The sequence below is a fragment of the Alligator sinensis genome, unplaced genomic scaffold (assembly GCF_000455745.1).
Source record: "Alligator sinensis unplaced genomic scaffold, ASM45574v1 scaffold222_1, whole genome shotgun sequence".
NCBI lineage: Eukaryota > Metazoa > Chordata > Crocodylia > Alligatoridae > Alligator > Alligator sinensis.
In genome coordinates, this window is record NW_005841912.1 from 3,577,260 (window position 1) to 3,597,026 (window position 19,767).

Below are 19,767 nucleotides of genomic sequence, written 5' to 3' on the forward strand. Positions count from 1 at the left end.
AATGTAGAAAAGAACAAAGTCTGATGAACTGCAGACTGGTTAATTTTATTATGTAATTCATGAGGGGAGAGAAAGATAGAGCCCAGTATGGGTAGCCCTTTTTCTGTATTTGCCTTTAACTAAACCTATAGTATGAACGTAACTTAGGGTGCATGTACATGTTGCCGTATGGCGATGTTGCTATGGCACCATGCTTTAATGCTTCCTCTTAGAAGTACTAAAGCACAGTGCAGTACAGGTGGTTACTGTGCCGTGCGCACAACACAGATTACATTTTGCCTCTACGTCGCCATACCAGGATGTTATACTGGGGGAGTGTGCTGCTACAGTGATGTAGCTGGCAATCATGTGTAGACTCACATGATTGCTACGTAGGGTCCTTAGACACTATTATGGCAAGTTAAATGACTGTCCAAGCCCTCAGGACTGTGGTACTGACATTAGTTTCCACTGAATCAATTATTTAAAAACAATGTGTTTTATTCAGTTTCAAAAACCCAAAGGAGTATTTTAAATCCTAACTAAAGAATCTACCAAAATCAGTGGTATCTGATAGACTTGCTTAGTCTATAAGAATCTTAATTTATAAGGACATTTATATACATGCTCCACAAGGTGGGGGCGCTTTAATTAGAGTGGCTCCAAGAGCTACTGTAATTAAAAAGCCCAGAACATCACATGTATCAGCATCCCCATGCTGAAAAATGGCAATGGAGACACTTTAACTAAAGCTAATTGAACAAGCTTTAGTAAAAGCACCCCCCCCTCCCCCCATTTTCAGCACTGGGACGCTGATACATGTGACACTGGAGTCTGCTGGAACACAGTAATTAACATACTTCACCAGACTTGATTAATCAAGTATACTCTGACGCGTTGTAATTACAGTGAGACAGAACAGCCTCAATGCACATGTATAGGTGTCCTAAGTTGCCACTTGCTCTACTCTCTCTGCTTAACTGCAGACTAACATGACTAACTACCTCTCTCCACTAGGAACCTATAGTAATGTATCCTTCTTGTTCTGTTTCTTAGAGCAGGGGTTGTCAATCAGGGTTTTGCTGCTGAGCATGGGGGACCTCACCCCCCCTGTGCCCCTCCCACTTAGGGGACTCCCTGCTTCTCAACCAGCCGTCAGGGGGTACACCAACCAAGAAAAGGTTGTAAACCCCTGTCTTAGAGCATTGAGCCAAATCATGAATCCTTTGCACAGCAGTATTTTTTTTTAGATGGGCCAATGTCCAAATGCCGTAAGAGTCAGTTCTCTTATGACATTGAAAGTTTGAATCAGAATTACTGCATCTAATTCAACTTAAACAATAGCAACATAAAAGCAAGCAAATAGATTTGAACAGCTCCAATAATTTTTGATATAGAAAGGGCAATGATCCTACATCCTTTCTTCTCTTTCTCCTATTTTTCAAATACCATCTAATATAAATGCTTGCAGTTTCTAACAGGACAGAAGCAGGCATAAAAGCATAGTCAATTTTAGTTATAGAAGCCATATAAATCTTGTGCTATGTAATCAGTCTTTGTAAACTGCCCATCAGCTTCCATCTTACTGTAGATGTGAGGAAGGGGATGTGGACCAGTGTTAACTATAGACTTTTGAAATGATTGCTAACCTGCATGTTGTCTGTAGCATCGCCCAGCAGTCCTCCAAATGTGATAGCATTGGTTACTGTGGCCAGGTAGATGAAGAGAATGGCTGAAAGTGCTTGGATATTTAAAGCATCATAGAAATCACTGGCAAAGAAAGGTGTTTTCCTTTTTATATCTTTGAATAAGCCACCACAAAATCTGAAAAAATAAGGTGAGCAGGAGAAGAATCATGTAAAAAGCAGTGAAATAATATTCATCCAGAGGAACAATAAACCAGAAACATCACCAAAAAATGAGAGGCTATGCAGTCCATCTGAAAAGATATGGATAGGGACCTATCAAATTCACGGCAGAAGTGGGGTGTGCTGCAGCTCCTTTAATCTTGCAGGGCTCCCACATGACTGAGCTCCTCCACCACTGTTTGGTGAAGGGGCTGCACTTGCAGCTCACTTTGGATTGCCAGAGAGGCAAAAACTGCTGTTTTAAATATGGCATCATTTTTGCCTCCGCCTGCTGACTGGCTAAGAGGCCCCAGTGTCCCTGATGCTTGCTGGTGACCCAAGGGGAGGCAAAAACCATGGCATGTTTAAAATCGTGGTTTTTGCTTCCCTGCCAATCAGGAGGGAGGGGTGGGGCCCCTCTGCCAATCAACAGCAGTGGGAAGGGGCAGGGGCACACAGGGGAACATGAAAGACTTCCATGTTCCCCCGCCATTGATTGGCAGAGGGGCCCCACCCTTCCCTCCTTATTGGCAGGGAAGTGAAAACCATGGTCTTAAACATGCCATGGTTTTTACCTCCCCGAGGGTCAGCAACAAGCATCGGAGCCACCAGGGCCCCTCAGCCAATCAGCAGCTAGAGGCAAAAAGGGCACCATATTTAAAACAGCAGTTTTCACCTCCCTGCCAATCAGAAGCAAGCTGCAAGCATGTCCCCTCACCAGTTAGTGGTGGAGGGGCACACAAGGGAACCTGCAAGATTAAAGGAGCCACAACACACCCTACTTCTGCCATGAATTTGGTAGGTCCCTAGATGTGGAACATCGGTCATTTCTATACATGGGGTAACAGATCTGCTGAATAGAAAAATGGTTCAAATTTTTAACCAGAACAAGAACTGGCAGTACAAAATGTACGGAAAACGGCAAAGACTGGTCATCGGTGTATGCCACTTCCTTCCTTCAGAGGACAGAGGAGCTCAACTTTGTCGGGAAAGGGAGCCAAAATGTTCCTTTTAAACACCTGAAAATGGAACACAATTTGGTTTATAGGAATTCCACCAGAAGCGTTCCACAGATAAGCAGGTAAGCAGCTTTCCTTTATTAAAGGTGATTTTGTCATAAATACTCATCAGCATCAATCACCCTCACATCCGCCTGGAAAGCTAAACTCTTCCCTCTTAATCTCTCACATAATCCATCTACAACTCTCCCTCACAGGCACTACAACTACAGGGTTGGAAGGGATTTCTTGGCTCATCTAGTTCAACTCCCAGCACAGATGCAGGACGCACGATCCTGAAGCCATCTCACATGGTGCAGTGTGCGCTACCTATCCTCCATGCCACATGTTGACTGTTACAAACATTGCGTATTCCATTCTTAAGCAATCCAGACACTGAATATTAAGAGGTGTAGTGGGCAGTCACACCATATGCTAATTTCTGCAAACAAATTCCTTGGCATTCATCATAACTCTAACTTCAGGCTCTGCAGTTTTTTGTTTTTTTTTAAATGGAATGGTTTAACTTGACCGATACCTTGACAATATCTCACTAAAGAAAGTCTTGGAATCTCAAAACACTTTACAAAGTGTCATGGCAATAAATATTAGTAGAAGCATGAGACCATTACCTCAAAACTTGAAATGTTACTTCCCTCTAGTCTAGAAACATTGCAAGTTGGGTAGAGAAGGGGATATCTAAAACTGTTCTAAACTACATCATCTCAATCACAATAAGATAGTACACTGAAATTAAGTCACTGCACTGTGCCCTATATGGGACCGATTCTGCATTCTGGTAAAATGTATTGATTCTGTGTCAATCCTTTGAAACAATGAAAGAGGGAATTCAGGCCTCATTTATCACAACTTGCTCTTTTTCTAGTTTACTCTTCTACAATCATGGGAATTTTTGGAAAACAGAATCTCTGTCTTATGAAAAAGTTACAGGGTTTTTTAATAAACTTTTTATAACCCGACAACAACTGAAACATTTTTACAAGGCCAGGTGGAAAATGTAGCTGCATTTTAAACATACATATCTGATAACAATCACAAGGGCAGCGGCCATTACTTTCAAAGTGACATATAATGTTGGGTTTCTCTATTTTTTAGTGCCTAATTTAATATACCTGGAAGGGGAATCTGATTTACAGATGTGAAGTGCTCAAGACCTTTCAAACTGCCTTAACTAGAGCATCTAAAGCCACAGGTCACTTCTGAAATTCTGAGCTACTGTTTAGGTCAGCAGCATCAACTATATGGCCTGTGGCCCAGATTCAGCCTACAGAGCCCTGCCATCTGGCCCCCAGTGCTGTCCCCGTGTCTGATCAGTCCCACATAGGCATGGTACATACCCATGGCATGGGGCCAGTGTGTGAGCTGAATCTGGCCCGTAAACCCATTCTCTCTCTCCCATCCCCCTCTCCCAGCATAACAGATCCAGCAACTGTTCCAGCTGGTCTAGGACTCCCACTGTATGCAGTGTGGATCCCACTATGGCTGGAATAGGTGCCATGTGCAGTGCAGTCTGGCTGGAGCAGCAGCTATGCTGCACTTGGTGGCCACCACAGCTAGACTATGCTACGCACAGCTCCCATTCTGGGATGTACACCATACATGACACCCACTCCAGCCAGTCTGGGACCTGCATGATGTGTGGCACTCACAGGCACCTTGTGGAGTACAGGTCCAAGACTGGCAGCAAGTATCATGTGTGGTACAGATCCCATAGCTGTTGGGGCAGAAGCTGTATGCAGCACAGTCCAGCTAGGGCAACCACCATGTGTAGTGTGGTGGCTGTGCTTCATGCAGCACCCATTCCGCCACATACAGTGCAGGTCCTGCACTCACTGGAGCAGCTGCCAATCATATATGTTGGGGGAGGGGAAGGGGGCAAACAAGAGGGTCTATGAGCCTGATCTGGCTCACGGACTGGCCTCAGGGGCCAGATGAGTTTGATACCCCATATTTAGGTGTACCAGAGAAACAAGCAATATTCCACAAGGGAAACACGCTAAGGTGTGGAAAGTTTCAAAAACTTCAAGTTTCAAAAACTGTGCAGCTCATCAGGCTGCACAGTTACAGGAAAGTTTGTCACTGACCTGCCAGTTCGCTGTAGTTCTTCACAATCACCGTGGCCACCACCTCCATGGCCCCCATCATGCGGTGTGTCTCCATTCATCTGTACATTCTCACCACCTGAATACATGTTCTTCCTAAGCAGTAAGAAAAAACAAAGTGAGGAGTCAATGTAGCAAACAGCAAGTTCACAAAACACAATCCACCTTGTCTAGCCATCACACAATGCCATCACACAATGCACACAATGCATTCAATGCATGTCTTCTTCTGTGTTTAAAAAATGGTGGCATGTAAAAGAATGCTGCTGCCACAAAAGGAGCTGAAATGGCATGCTGAGGGCAAGGGGTTAACTCACTGAACATTGGAAGCACTAAAACAAAATCCCATATTGAGCCTAAACACAGTTACAAATGCCTTGTTACCTTAGAACAAGCTTTTTTTTTTTGTCCACATAGATTGTTGGTACAAAGGCAACGGTGTGAGAACATTTCCCATACGACTCTTAGCAAAGACCTGAAACTATCTATAGCGAAATCAACATTCTTAGACAGTGGTGTCAGACAATCTTCTGGCAGAAGAAAATGGTGGAAAATGTAATGGAAGAGATAAAATTCACTCATCTACTTCGCTCCGCTCCTCTCCTCTCCCCTCCCCTCTCCATGCCCTGTTTACATACTCTACTCATCAATTCTCACTGACCTGCCCATGCTATGGCCCACAGCGATGTATGTTCAGGTGTTCATCCAATCAGATCCTGGATATCCCCTTCATTTCCTTATAATTAGCACATCTATCTCAGGACATTCAACTCCATTCACTGACACAACCCACTCTGCTGCAGCCCATTACCTTTTATCAGAAGAGGGGAGAGACTTGGGGGGCTCTATCCTGATAGCTGGGTCCCACTCGCCAGGTGGAAGCACAATGACTTCATCAAGAAACTCATCAATTCCAGCAATCAGGTCCTGCCTGTCTTTGGCTTTATAGGCAATGTCATGGAACACCTGCAGAGGAAGCAAGACTCTCTGTAAGGCTCCATCTCCAAGACTTCAGCAACAAACAAGCATTTTCCAAAAGAAATAAAAGGGCTGTATAAGAAATAAAATACTCAGTACATTAGCAAAGAAATAAATATGTCAGTGGTGCTGGTGATAATGACATTTTAACTTTCAGAGTAGAGCAGGCCAAAATATTGAACAAGGGTTTCGTTTGAATCAAACCTTGCATTTAAAATAACTTTAAAAATAACTGCTTTTAAAATTATAAAATATCTTCATTCACCCCCCAAAATACATTTTTAATAAACAATGAGTTTCAGTAGAGTTCTAACAATGCTTTAAGGAGAGAGGTGTGCAGGGGGAAGAGAGGGAGCTATTAAAATTATGCCAAAATTTGTCAAGAAAACAAAAAAGGGTCAGTTTTTCAAGCCTGCAAAGCAGAAACAATATAAACACTTTCATTTCAATTTTTAAAAATAATACATCTTCAGAACAGTTCTGCTGATGAACAAGCCAGTCAGTGGAAATGCAAAATGGCAAGGCGACAGCCAGTAGTTGAGAGAGACAGAGGAAAAAAAGATTACTAAAACTGATTTTTCATAAATATGTCAAAGATTTCAGTATGAAAACTGGGGCAGGAGGTGAGATGGAAACTAGCACAGGGAGGCCATGGGAAGAAAAAGGCATTTATAGGAGAAGAGGGAGGACACTTGGTGCATGGAAAAAGGGTTGGTTGTTTACAGCAAAGTGGACAGAATAATGAAATCATAGAGGAGCTGCAAGTAGTTAAATAAAAGTATCATATTTACTCACATACCACATGCACTTTTTTCTAAAAATTAGCCATCTCAAAATTGGAGTGTGTGTTTTAAGCACACAAGCTGATTTCACAATGAAGCAGAGGTATGGGGGTGTTGGAATGGCTACTTGGGGCAGGCTTCCTCTTAGCCATGTGGAGGTGGGGTGCAATGTGCCACTCATCCAGAAGCTAGAGATTTAACTCTATCAACAGCCTTTACCGAATGATAGGAGCTTTTGACTGAGCAACCAAAAGCTGCTACCAATTTGGCAACAGCTATAAGATGCTTACACCTCTAGCTTTGGACTGAGCAAGAAAGGGAAGGAGAGTGAAGCTGACAAGTAGACTACCTCTGCTCCAAGAAGCCAGAATTCAGCTGTGACTTTAGAAAAATCTTTTTTCTCCATTCTGCCTTCCTAAAACAAGACGTGTGTCTTATTTGGGAGCATATGCTATGCAAGAAATGCAGTAAAAGTACTATAAGGCAACAGTTGTACAGAGCTGAAGGCACACGTGGAGGAGGGGAAAAAGTTTTGACTTCATGTGGAAAGAAAGCGTTATACTGCATGAGTGAGGGCAATTATTAGCAAGTAATTACAAATTACACGTGGATAATGTCCAATTATTAGTTAAATAAAAGAGTAGTTCTGGGACACTGTGCAACACAAAAACAAGAAATGCTGGATGTAACCCCTTCCACAACAACTACCTGTTCTGTTGTTGCAGGTTACCTGTGATCTCAAAACACAAGCAAAGAAAAAGCTCTGTAGAGGAAAGTTGAAATGTTGACTCAATTGTGTATGAAAGAATTACTGTTTGCAAGGAAATATAGCAGGATTACAGGTACTTTCTAGTTCCATAGGTTTAGAGAATTACAAAGGGTAGATTATTATATCATTGTGTCAAAAATTGAATTATAAAGACAATCAAAAGATGACATCTCATTTGTGGATAGGTTTTCACAGTCATGCCATGACATATAGCCCAATGTACTATAGAGAGAGATGGCACCAACAAATTTATCACATAGCAAAGGAAAAGGAAAACTACCATCTAAAAAAGTGAAAACAACAACAAAAACAACTGTACATGGCACATGTAAAGATGCCTACCTCATCAGACATCAAAGTGGCAATGGCTCGACCAATCTCATGATAGGATTTAGCTTTGCCCTTAGGACCCAGCAAAATGAATAGAAATCTGACCAAACATAAATAGATTGTTACCATTTAGGATAGTAAACTGGATCATTTGCTCATACATTATACCATAAATTTGGCTACAATACACTAAAAGGAGTGAGCATGGGGATTTGTCTGTAAAGGATTATATGTTATAAATAAGAAATGTAAGAGGCTATAAGATCAGTTTCTCTTCTCTTGAAAGACATGCTTTCACAAGACAGGACACAAACAAACACTAAAGCTGGGTGTTTCAAAAGTTTTTAGCATTGATCTAAGTGTCCCCACCAAAATCAACAGCAAAGCTCTCAGAGATGTCAGTGACTGTAGAGTTAAGTTAGCATAGAGTGCTTCTGAAAATCCCACTTTAAATACATAATAATGTAATTGTACATCAAAAGGGCCATGACAAAGATACAGTTTCAGTGGACGCATCTACATGTGCTATTAATTTGACAGAATACACTCTGGTGCAGTTCACACCGGAGTTTATTGCTCCCAGGCACACCGTTTTCATGAGCACCTGGGACCGCAGCATGTTGAGCTGGCAGAAGGCCTGGGGGTCAGCCACCGGACTGAGGCTGTTCTGTCCTGGCTCGACCTGCTGTGGGAGGGCTGACTGGGTCATGAGGGTGCTCCAGTGTGGGAGCTCGCCAGCAGGCAGCCCCACACTGAAGCACCCTCGTCATCCAGCCAGCACTGTCAGCATCTAACTAACACTGCCACAGGACAGCAAACACTTCACGTAGACGCACCCAATATGTAGTAAATCCAAGCAAAAAATGCATGAAATATAAAAAAATCTAGGAAACATTGGAAAATCCATTATTAGTTAAAAATGTAAAGATTGTTCTCTGAGGTGCTAAACAATCATGGTTTGTCATGATCCCACTGGGAGCCTTGTACTGAACTCCAAAGGAGTAAAGACTGACATTGTGTCAATAGCTTAACCAATGTGCTTATTCCTTTAAAATATGTGTATTTTCACTAATCAAATTTAATACACTACCAAATTTTTCCTTCAGTTATACCCTGTAGGCATGTGGTGTTCACATGGGTTGGAAGGCATGAATGAAAGGAGAAAATGTTTCTTCTGGCTTTTCCCTCCAAAGACTTAAAAAAAGCACCATACACAGCCAAGCTCAGATCACATCTCAATTAACAGGCATATTCTCTGACCCACTGGCACCCCACAGCAGCAGATCTATATCATCTCATTCATGAATCAGGTGCAGACAGTTAATACGGTATTCTTCAAATGCTCAGAGACCAGGAAATATGGTACTACCATATTTACTCACATATTACATGCACCTTCTCCCCCCGCCAACCCCCCAATAATTAGCCATCCAAAATTGGACTGTGTGCCTTAAGTGAGGAAACTGATTCCCATACTAGAGTGGAGGAAAGGTCTTACAGGGTATGCGCTTCTTACAGAGCTGTACACAGAAGGGGTAGAGTTTACTGCTTAGCATCACTCCCCCTCTCCTTGCAGCTCCATGGCTATATCTTTATCCCTCTCTCAGCCACTGCTAAATTGGCAGCAGCTTTAGGCTGAGCAACCAAAAGCTGTTGCCAATCAGTAGAGGCTATGAAAGGGTTAAACCTCTAGCTTTTGGCTGAGCAGCAAGGAGAGGAAGTGTGATGTTGGTAAATGGACTCTGTCCTTGTTCCATGCAGCTAGCATTCATAGATTCATAGATGTTAGGGTCAGAAGGGACCTCAATAGATCATCGAGTCTGACCCCCTGCATTCAGCCATGACTGGAAAAATCTTTTTCTCTTCACCCAGACTTCCCCCAAACAAGGTGCATGTCTTATTTGAGGGTTTGAGGTATGCAAGAAAATATGGTCCTTACTTGGCCTATAGATACAGACCAAACACAGCCCCCCACAAACTTTGTTATACAATATTTTCTTGCATGCACCGTGTCCCGTTTTATAGCGCACACACTAATTTTAAGAGGAAGGATGAAGCACTATATATATTCCTTGCAGAAACTGATTTTCAGTCACTCAGGAGCTGCACCTACTGGCTGCACCTACTGTACCCACATGCTAGATGGGGCCTACCAAATGAGCCGGTGCACTATGTCTGACACCACACCGGATCTGAGTGAGGTGCATCACACTATGCAGTCTGGGGCAACATTCCATGCCTGACTCAGGACCCTTAGTGCAACTCCACAAACTGGCTCCAGGGCCACATAGTGGACCCTACCAAGTGAACCAAGTCTAACTCTGTGCATGGTCCAGGACTATGTGCCAGGTCCGACCTGACACACCTAATCCAACCCCATGCACTGGCCCCAGCTGCATGTTGACCCCAGGTACAGGCCCACATTATCCAGCAAAAAGAGCTCCCTAGGGGTCCGGAAATATGGCAGTGGGGGAGTAGTGGCAGCATTAATTGCCATGGGAGAGTCTAGGATTTTAAAAAGGAGGGTGTGGGTGGTGTGATGCGGCACATCCCACAATGCAACACATTTTTCTCCAATTAAAAAGCAACTAGAAGCTTTGCTAATATAATATGCTATGGGGTCTAAGGGTATAGTATTCAGTTTATGACCTAAGCCAAAACAAATACCATATTTTCTTACATATAACCTAAACTTTTTTCACCAAAACAAGTTGGTGAAACTTGGTGTGCACATTACTTGCAAGAAAACCAGATCCGTATAGGTTCAGAAATTTAGCTGTGCAAGAGCCATCACACCACCCACACCCTCCTTTTTAAAATCCTAGACCCTCCCATGGGTGTGGCTATAACTATCCATCTATCACTGCCAGCAAAACGGCCTGGTCAGATGGGGTACTAGAGAATAGGGCATAGTGACAGGCAGGTATTCCAGCCAGGAAAGGGTGATGAGTGAGCAAGGCAGTAAGGTGTGTGCATTTGCAATGGGAAGAACCATTAGGAACAATATTATGAACAGTATCTTTGAAACCACCTTGTTCTTCTTCCCCCACTCCTCCCCACAAACCAGTAGTCTGGCAGTATTCAGAAACATGCCACTCTGTAATTGATTATTAGTTCTTCACTAGGGATGAATTGTCAGTAAACTTCAGAATCCAGACAGCTACTCTTGTGAGAAGAAAAACTATTAAGTCAGCCTTTGAGCTCCTAATAATTTAGCTAAACTGACAGATCCTAGCCTGCACTGCATTTTAGCTGAGGGTATATAACACAAACTAGTTTACAGTAAACCCTTCCACTGACTTCACAGCTATCCATCATGTTTTTCAAAAACATCAATTTACATGGGATTACATGAATATGTTTTTAAACATATATCTACTGTAGAAACCAGTGTTTATGATATTCTGAATTGAATCTTTAATTGAAGACTTAAGACAACTATTGCATATTGATACCACTTTCAATAGCACCACAGTACAGAATCACAGAAGATGGGGGCGTATTGCTCTTTGCCTTCACTGCCCTTGCATCTGTTAATGCTGATGCATCCCGATTTAAGGCCTGTCCACACTTAAAAGGGCTTAATCAGAATAGCTGAACCAGGAAAGATATAACAGCAAACCCTCCCTCAAGGAGATGGAGCCCACATTACAGAAAATTTAATGTCCCAGTGGCCAAGTCTACACAATTAGTAGTAGTATTAGGCTACTGGGCAGTCAGTGTCATGAAAAGACATTCATCAGCACTACCATGCAGTAACTTCGGTTACTGTGCAGTCATTTAATACTTGTTTGTACAAGTACTAAATGATTGCGCAGCAATGACTACACAGTCAGCATCTCACGTAGCCACTATAGCTTAAACCAGTTCCCTGAAGCTGGCTTACAGGCAAGACTTTGTGTCCCTTCCTCATACCTCTCCTCCAGTATGGCTATATCTGGGGGAACCATTGCCAACCAACAGGCAGCAATACTGGATATTGGGGGTGATATCATGAGTCATTCTCCCTGTCCATGTGAAGAAACATGCAGATGTGGAAAGCAACATTTATTGAGGCTATGAGGAACACCCAAATATCTGGTGAGCAATCCCAGATCAGATCATGAGCCATGAGCACTGGATCTCTGCTCTTGAGTTGCTATCACAATAACTGTATCAGTTAGGGGTGTGATTCTTTTCATTCTTCTTACCACATCAGCACTGCTGAAAACTTTTCAGTGCATGCTAATAGGAGTCTGACACCAAAAAAAGCTTTGAGGCTGTGATCTGAGGACTTTTAAGGATTAGGATTAGCAAATTCAGGCCACCAGTGCTGCGGTGCCAATGCACCTGTCTCTGCTGTGTGGGAATTATTTTATTTTAAACTAGATTTAGTGTTGCTGAATGTCTCCAGACTGCTAGTAGGATGTTTACAGCAGAGCTAGGTATGGATAGTGGGAAAACAAACAACCTAAAAAAAAACTGACAAAAAAATCATTCAAACTGTGTACCTTGCCTATAAAGGGTTTGGGCCACATGCTAGGCTGGAAAGGCAGTTCAGTCCCTATGTCCAATCCCCATCTCCCCACCTCCCCTACGTTTCCCAAGATGGAAGCCTTGTTACTTGTATCAGCAGCTTTGCGATATGGCAATATAGTCTACAGGAAAAGGACCAAGACCATTGTGTAGACCAGATGGTACCACTCAGTGCCACTCTCTCCGAAGCTGGACCGTACCCAAAAACTTTGAGATGAAAGGTTTCTTTAGTTAAATTTCCAACCTGGTGCCTCTACTACATGGAAGATACAAGCCAGCCGATGTGTTTACAATTTCCATTAACTTGGGAATTAATTACGAGAAAAGCCCAATCTTCAGTGAATCTGCTATGCTATTCTGGACTTGAAGGAAAAATACTACAGACCCCGTCACACATTGCACATATTACACAATTAACCAGTTAATCACACAATAAATTTAGACTGGCCACCCATGCAAAGTAAGACCAGCCACAGACGCAAAGCAATTATCACAGCATAAAAATGTCCATCCAGCTATAAAAAGAGCCAACCAGCTATGAAGTTAATGCTTGAAAATGTGTAACAATTGTAAAGTTGTTTTATCTGAACTTGTGGCAGGGATCTTCAGAACAACATAAATCAAGTATGGAGTCAGGAAAGGCTCAAAAGGCCCACTGACCTGACTTCCTGTATAACACAAGCCAGGGGACTTACCTGGATCAATTCTTGCTTGAACAAGACTAGAGCACTGTTTAAATGGCATCTAGCCTTCATTAAAAATGGCCTCTAATGGAGTATCCACCACAATAGAATAGGGCAAGCTACTCTAAAAGCTAATTACCCTCATTTAAAATTTCTGCCTTACTTCTAGTTAGAACATGTCTAGCTTCAAATTCTTGCCGTTGCACCCTGTTATGCCTTGGCTGCTGTATTTAAGAGCTCTCTAACATCAAATGTCTGTTCCCCCTGTGGGTACTTTTAGATTACAATAAAATTGCCTCTTTATAAACTGCTGGTTATGTCAGATAGACACAACTCCCAGAAAACCTGCTTTATAGTGAAAGATTCCTGAGTTGATCACCAATTTGCAAGACAGTGTCACCCATCTTGTAATGCAGTGGCCTGCAGTTCTTTTTTCCTAGAGGCATAATTATACATTTTGCCATATTAAAACACACGTTTGCTTGAACTCCCAGACCACTCTGTATGAGTGACCCATCCTCTGCATTATTCTCACCCCAAATCTTTATCAATGCTGATTTTATGTTTTCTTTCAGGATATTGATAAAAGATAAAATAATATGGGACTGATCCCCACAGGACCTCAATTAGAAACACGCACCCAACTCAATGATTGATCCCTGTTTATAATTACATATTGAGACCTTCCTGTTAGATAATTTTTATCCATTTATTGCATATCATGCTGATTTTATATTGTTCTAGTTTCCTAGATCAAAGCGGCATGAAGTACCAAATTAAATGCCTTAAAAACATCTATAACATCGTTACCTTCATTGACCAAACTTGAAACTTCATCAAAGAAAGGTATCAATTTAGTTTGACAGGATCCATTTTTCATAACCACACTGATTAATTTTAATTACATTATCCTGTATTAACCGAGTCCTGCATCCACCATTTCATTATTTTGTAAAGCACTTATGCCGGTTTGAGGTGCCTGTAATTGCCTGGGTCATCTTGTTTACCTTCTTTAAATTCTGACGCATCATTTGTTTCTTTCCAGTCTTTTAGGACTTCCTTTGTGTTCCAAGAGGTATTAAAATCAATTATAAAGGTCCTGAGTGCTCATTAGCCAGCTCTCTTAAAACTTTTGCATTTAAGTTATCCAGGCCTGCTGATGTGAAAATATCTAATTTCAGTAGCTGCTATTCAATATTCTCCTAACTCACTATGGAATGTAAAATGTTTAAACATAATTCTGTTATACAGCTATATCACCAGTTTTTTTCATCCAGACACAGAACTCAAATACTTATTGAACCTGGCTACTTTTTCTGCATTATGGACAACTCTACCATTCCCATCTGAGTCATGGATCAATATTATCATTAGGATTCCTTCTGTTCTTAATATACTTTAAAAAAATCTCCTTGTTGTCATTAACCCAACTACTTTTTTCTTTTTGGCAGGAGTGATCCTTTTGTTTCCCTAAGCATTACTGAGTATCTAGTTTATGTGCATCACTATTAGCTTCCTGTTTGATCCATTTATTACATATAACCTTCTCCACCGTCACAGCCGCTTCTACTTTCCCATTAAGCCAGGTTGCTTTTTTAATCAGTGAGGTCTTCTTTAGGCTCAAGTCTGTTTGCATATTACTAATTAAGATACCTAAACTACCCCTGATTTTTAGTTCTATCGTCTTGACAGATAAAGGGGAAGTGAGCTCTAATACAGCATTCAATTATGTTGGAAGCAACACTTTTTTAGATAGGAAATGGTCACCTAAAATTCTTAGAAACACTGAAGGCATTTTAGGTGCAGGGCAGCGTGAGACTCATAGATTGTAAGGTTGGAAGGGACCTCGGAAGACCATTGGGTCCAGCCCCCTGCACCAAGCAGGAAAGACACCTGAGGTCAGGTGACTCCAGCAAGGTGACTGTCTAGTCTCCTCTTGAAGATTTCCAGGGTAGGTGATTGCACCACCTCTGGAGGGAGCTTATTCCACAGTCTGGACACCCTAGTTGTGAAGTAGTTTTTCCTAATGTTAAACCTGAAATGGTCTTCCAGAAATTTGTGACCATTACTCCTAGTTTTCCCCAAGGGTGCCCTGGTGAACAGTTGTTCACCGAGCCCTTGATGTACACTTCTGATGTAATGGTAAACTGCTACCAAGTCCCGTGTCAGCCTTCTTTTTTTCAGGCTGAAGAGTCCCAGATCCCTCAGCCTTTCCTCATATGGCTTGCCACGCAAATCTCTGATCATACTCTGAGAAGGGTGGCCCTTCTCCGGACTCTCTCAAGTTTTACCATGTCCTTGATAAAGTGTGGGACCCAGAACTGGATGTAGTACTCCAGCTGTGGTCTCACCAAAGCCAAGTACAGTGAGAGAATCACTTCTTTGGTTTTGCTGGAGATGCATTAATTGATTCATGCCAGGGTATTGTTACCCCTCCTGGCTACAGCACCGCACTGCAGGCTCATGTTCATACTGTGGTCTATTATTACCCCCAGGTCCTTTTCATGACCAGGTGCTGGTCAGGTTTTCGTTGCCAAGCCTGTAGGTTTTCGTTGCCAAGCCTACAGGTGCAGCCTGTAGGTGTGCAACCTACAGGCTGCACACCTGCAAGCCTGTAGGTGTGCAGGGGATTCTTCATCCTCAGGTGGAGCACTTTACATTTCTCGATGTTAGACTTCATCTGGCTACGGTCCACCCAACTTACAAGCCTGTCTAGGTCCACCTGTATCTGTAGCTTCTCTTCAAGTGTGACCACACTTCCCCATAACTTCGCCAGTGAGCTCTTCACCCCCACATCCAAATCATTAATGAAGATGTTGAATAGCACCGAACCAAGCACCGACCCCTGCAGGACACCACTGGCCACTTCCCACCAAGACAACACATATCCGTTCATTAGAATTCTCTGAGTCTTGCCCCATGGCCAGTTTCCTACCCACCTGACTGTCTTGCAGTTAAGCCCATAGTCTTCCAGTTTTCTCACAAGAACATCATGAGAGACCAGACTGAAAGCTTTTTGGAAGCTGAGGTATATAATGTCAACCTCCTCTCTCTTATCCAGGTGGTGAGTCCCTGATCATAAAAGGAGCTAAGGTTGCTAAGACAAGACCTGCCCATGATGAAGCCATGCTGGCTGTCATTCAGAATCCTACCTTCAGCAAGCCTATTGCACATAGACTCCTTAATGAATTTTTCCAGAATTTTCCCTGGGATAGAAGTTAAACTAATTGGCCTATAGTTACCCAGGTCCTCCCTCCTCCCCTCCTTGAAGATGGGCACAACACTGGCTCTCTTCCAGTCCTTAGGGACCACAAGTTTTGGAAGAACTTCGCTAGGGGTTCTGCGATGACTTTGGCCAGCTCCTTCAGCACTCACAGATAAAGTTCATCCAGTCCTGCTGACTTACATATGTCCAATTTCTTTAATTGATCACACACCATTTCCACAGCAATAGTAGGAAGGCGGTCATTTGAACCTTGCTCATTCTGTACAATAGCTGGCGTGATTTTCCCTTTGGTCCAGTGAAACACCAAAGCAAAGTCATCATTCAGGAGTTCAGTTTTCTTCTGCGTGCCGGTGACTAGCTGTCCTGAGTTCTTGAGCAATGGCCCCACACTCCCATTCGTTTTCCTCCCATTCCCAACATACCTAAAGGACTTTTTTAGGTAGGTATCCCAACATGTGCTCCCAAAACTGGCATCCTGTCATAATACAGACCCTTTCCCACCCCCTCCCCCACATACAAATAAGTCATCCTGTTCTGTACTGTAGGGGTTGGCAATCTACAGCCTGTGGCCTGGATCTGGCTCACAAAACCATTAAATCCAGTCTGCAAAGCAAGGGGGCTTCAACAGCATTCTGACAACATGGGCTTTGCCTGTGCCACAGCTAGGAGACACAGTGGAAGCCACTGGGTCCCATCACCAGCCCACCTCAGGCCTGAGATGGGTCATTCCATCCTGTCCTCTATTTGCTAGAGCACTGGCCATAACTATTCAAGATTATTTGCTTCTGAATTGACTGTGACTTAGAAGCAAATAACACCAAGTCCTCTTTCACAAAGCAGGCCACTTCCCTCAATTCTTCCTAAGTAGGTTATCACTATTTATTTCAACATTCTAAATAAATTAATCATCTCATGGGGTTTCTATAATACAAACTAGGTGATATTTATACTCATAAATAAGCGATACCAAGCTATCTAATCTACACAATCCACCACATATAAATCCATCCTCTATTCTAAGAAGGGCCAAAGTACCACAGCAATACTACTGAGCTACCTTGTAAACCAGAGATTACTTAGCTCAGCTTGCTGCAAAATGACATAGCCCTCACAGACTTCAGTAGTAGACTCCACAAATTTTGGTGTGGAATTTGAAGTCAACTTGTTGAAGGAGAACTTCAAATTGCCTGTGCATGTTAGGAGGAGAATTTTGAAAGAAATATCTGCTGAATCACAAACGTAAGCATGAGAACTCAGTTTTGGAGGCAAGCTTATATGTGGTAAAACAGTGATTCCCAAAGAGGAAGGCCTATCTTAAAATATTTGCATACTGGCTGCCAGTCTAGGAAGCAGGAACTTCCATACATAATGGAAACAGGCAGGCAGAGCAGGAAATTAAGGAAGGTGAAAACCAGATTCGCCCACACATTGGGAGAGCATCCATCTCTCCAGAGATGGAAAAATGCCAAGGCAGTAATTCCACGTGTTAGAAAACAAACCTCTTTTCTATAGTATCTTATCAAGTGTCCAATCTGGGATTGTTTTCTGGCTTGTGTCTCTGTTGCTATTTACTTTGTTCCCTGGATCAACAGAGTGACTGCAAAGGTCCAGTTCATTAGCTAATTTTCCACTAGAAGTCAAGGGGTACTAGACCAGACCCCATCTAATGGTAGAAACACTACTTGTTATTGGAGAACAAAATACAGGTGAGGTACCTGGGCATTATTCTACTTTAACATGAATACTGATCCATTTTGGGGCAGCTTTTCAATGCACCCACCCAGTCACCTTCTCCTCTGATATGCAGCAGCAAGAAACGTAACAGAGACATGTAGTACTTTGTTTCCAAGAATCAGGATTTCCCAGGAAACATTCCCCATGGAGGAAAGATTCCAACAAACCAGTCACTGAATCCCATCTGACATTATGATGAATTACTGAATTACACAGATTGCACCCACAAAACATACACAAAAACTGAACAAAGAAGGATGACCTTGTAGCTAAAGCAGTGAACTGGGGGTCCAGCAATAGATACAGAATTCCTGGCTCTGCCATAAACTTCCTGTGCAACCTTGACTAAATCACCTCATTTCAATTGAGGCTTCTAGGCATAACAGAGTGGTTCATAACCACTGTATTGATAACTCAAAAGAACCCTTTCTTTAACATTTTCCATAACATAATCCTAATCCAGTGGTGGGCATTCAAAAAGGGCAGAGCTGCACATCAGATTGTACATTTATTTTAGGAAATTAAGGAAAGGAATATTCCTCACCCACTTCAGGAGAAAATCTTCACTCAGCCACTGTGTCATTGCTGTCAGTGTGATCACTAAGTGCTTGTGAAAGTAAGACTCCCAGAACACTGGATTTAAAATTAATATGTGAACAGACAAAATGTTAAAAGCCTTATTATTACAAGTCCATAACAGGTAGATGCAGCACAGTGGGAAATACATGTGATGCCTCATGGGAAACTTAAATTATAGAGACATTTTAATCTCAGTTGCACCTTTCTTTATTAACAAGGACAGTAAGATGATATAAGAATGTGGTCTTATTCCTTAGAGTTTGTCATCTCTTGCTCTTTCCTTTTAAAGAAGGATTCTGTTTTCCTTTACAAGAAATTAATTTCATGCCTTAATAATAGAAGCATGAGGAAAAATAGATGGAAAAATAGATGGAAAAATCCATAAAACCTGGACAGAATGATCTCTAAATAGGAAAACATTTTTAAAATGTCCATGAAGAACTAGCTATTCTGCAACTAAAATATAAAGCCAATGAAAACCAGGGGAAAAGAGTTAATAACCAAGACAACTGAAAAAAATCAGCTTGTTGGGGTATGTCTCTACTAATTTTGCTGTGCACCTGTGGGGGGCACTCTCAACTATGCATGCCCACCAGCTCCTGCTCTGAGCATTGCCAATCCCAGAAACAAGGCAGTGAAACCAACCTGAGAATTCCACCTTATTCCTTATTATTAAGGGTACACCGGTACATTGGTTGGCTATTGGACTGGCACCAATAGAAGGAGAAATCACATTGGCTATTGGCTTTTTTTGGTTGTTGTAGCCAATCATTATGGCCACATGCCCAGAGCACCCTAGCAAGTATAGTTCGGTCCCCACGCTGGGGTTGCTGCAGAGACATTGGCTGCATGTGGGCAGGGTAAGGCACCACACAAGGGGCGTTCAGTTCCTCTGGGCACCTTGCAAAAGGGGCTTCTCCCAGGTGGCTGTGGGAGCTCAGCTGCACAGGGACCACCAGTGCGGAGGCAGTGGTATGTTCTGGGGCTACAAATGCATGAGGCACCACTGTCTGAACAAGGGTCTACTCCACCCACCTGGGAGAGCACCATGGACTGCACAGAGAGGGGCTGCAGGTAGGAGCCATGGGCAAGCAGGCAACATGCATGGAAATAAGGCAGTCATCCTCTTCCTCATTGAGGGCCACAGCAGACAGGGGGGGTGTGTGTGTGTGTGTGTGTGATCCTCTTCCTCATTGAGGGCCGCAGCAGGCGAGGGGGGGGGGG

The 19,767-nt window shown here is 42.7% G+C and overlaps 1 protein-coding gene across 1 annotated transcript in view; it reads right to left on the bottom strand.

Annotated features, from left to right (window-relative positions):
* Positions 1 to 19,767, bottom strand: part of SLC4A4 (solute carrier family 4 member 4) — a 307,465-nt gene that overhangs the window by 88,961 nt on the left and 198,737 nt on the right. Inside the window, exons 9-12 of the mRNA XM_006018773.3 lie at positions 7,819 to 7,906; positions 5,759 to 5,913; positions 4,930 to 5,043; positions 1,629 to 1,803 (exon numbers count right to left, since the gene is read on the bottom strand). Of these exons, the coding sequence (XP_006018835.1) occupies positions 1,629 to 1,803; positions 4,930 to 5,043; positions 5,759 to 5,913; positions 7,819 to 7,906 (532 nt within the window). The remainder of the gene's footprint in view (positions 1 to 1,628; positions 1,804 to 4,929; positions 5,044 to 5,758; positions 5,914 to 7,818; positions 7,907 to 19,767) is intronic.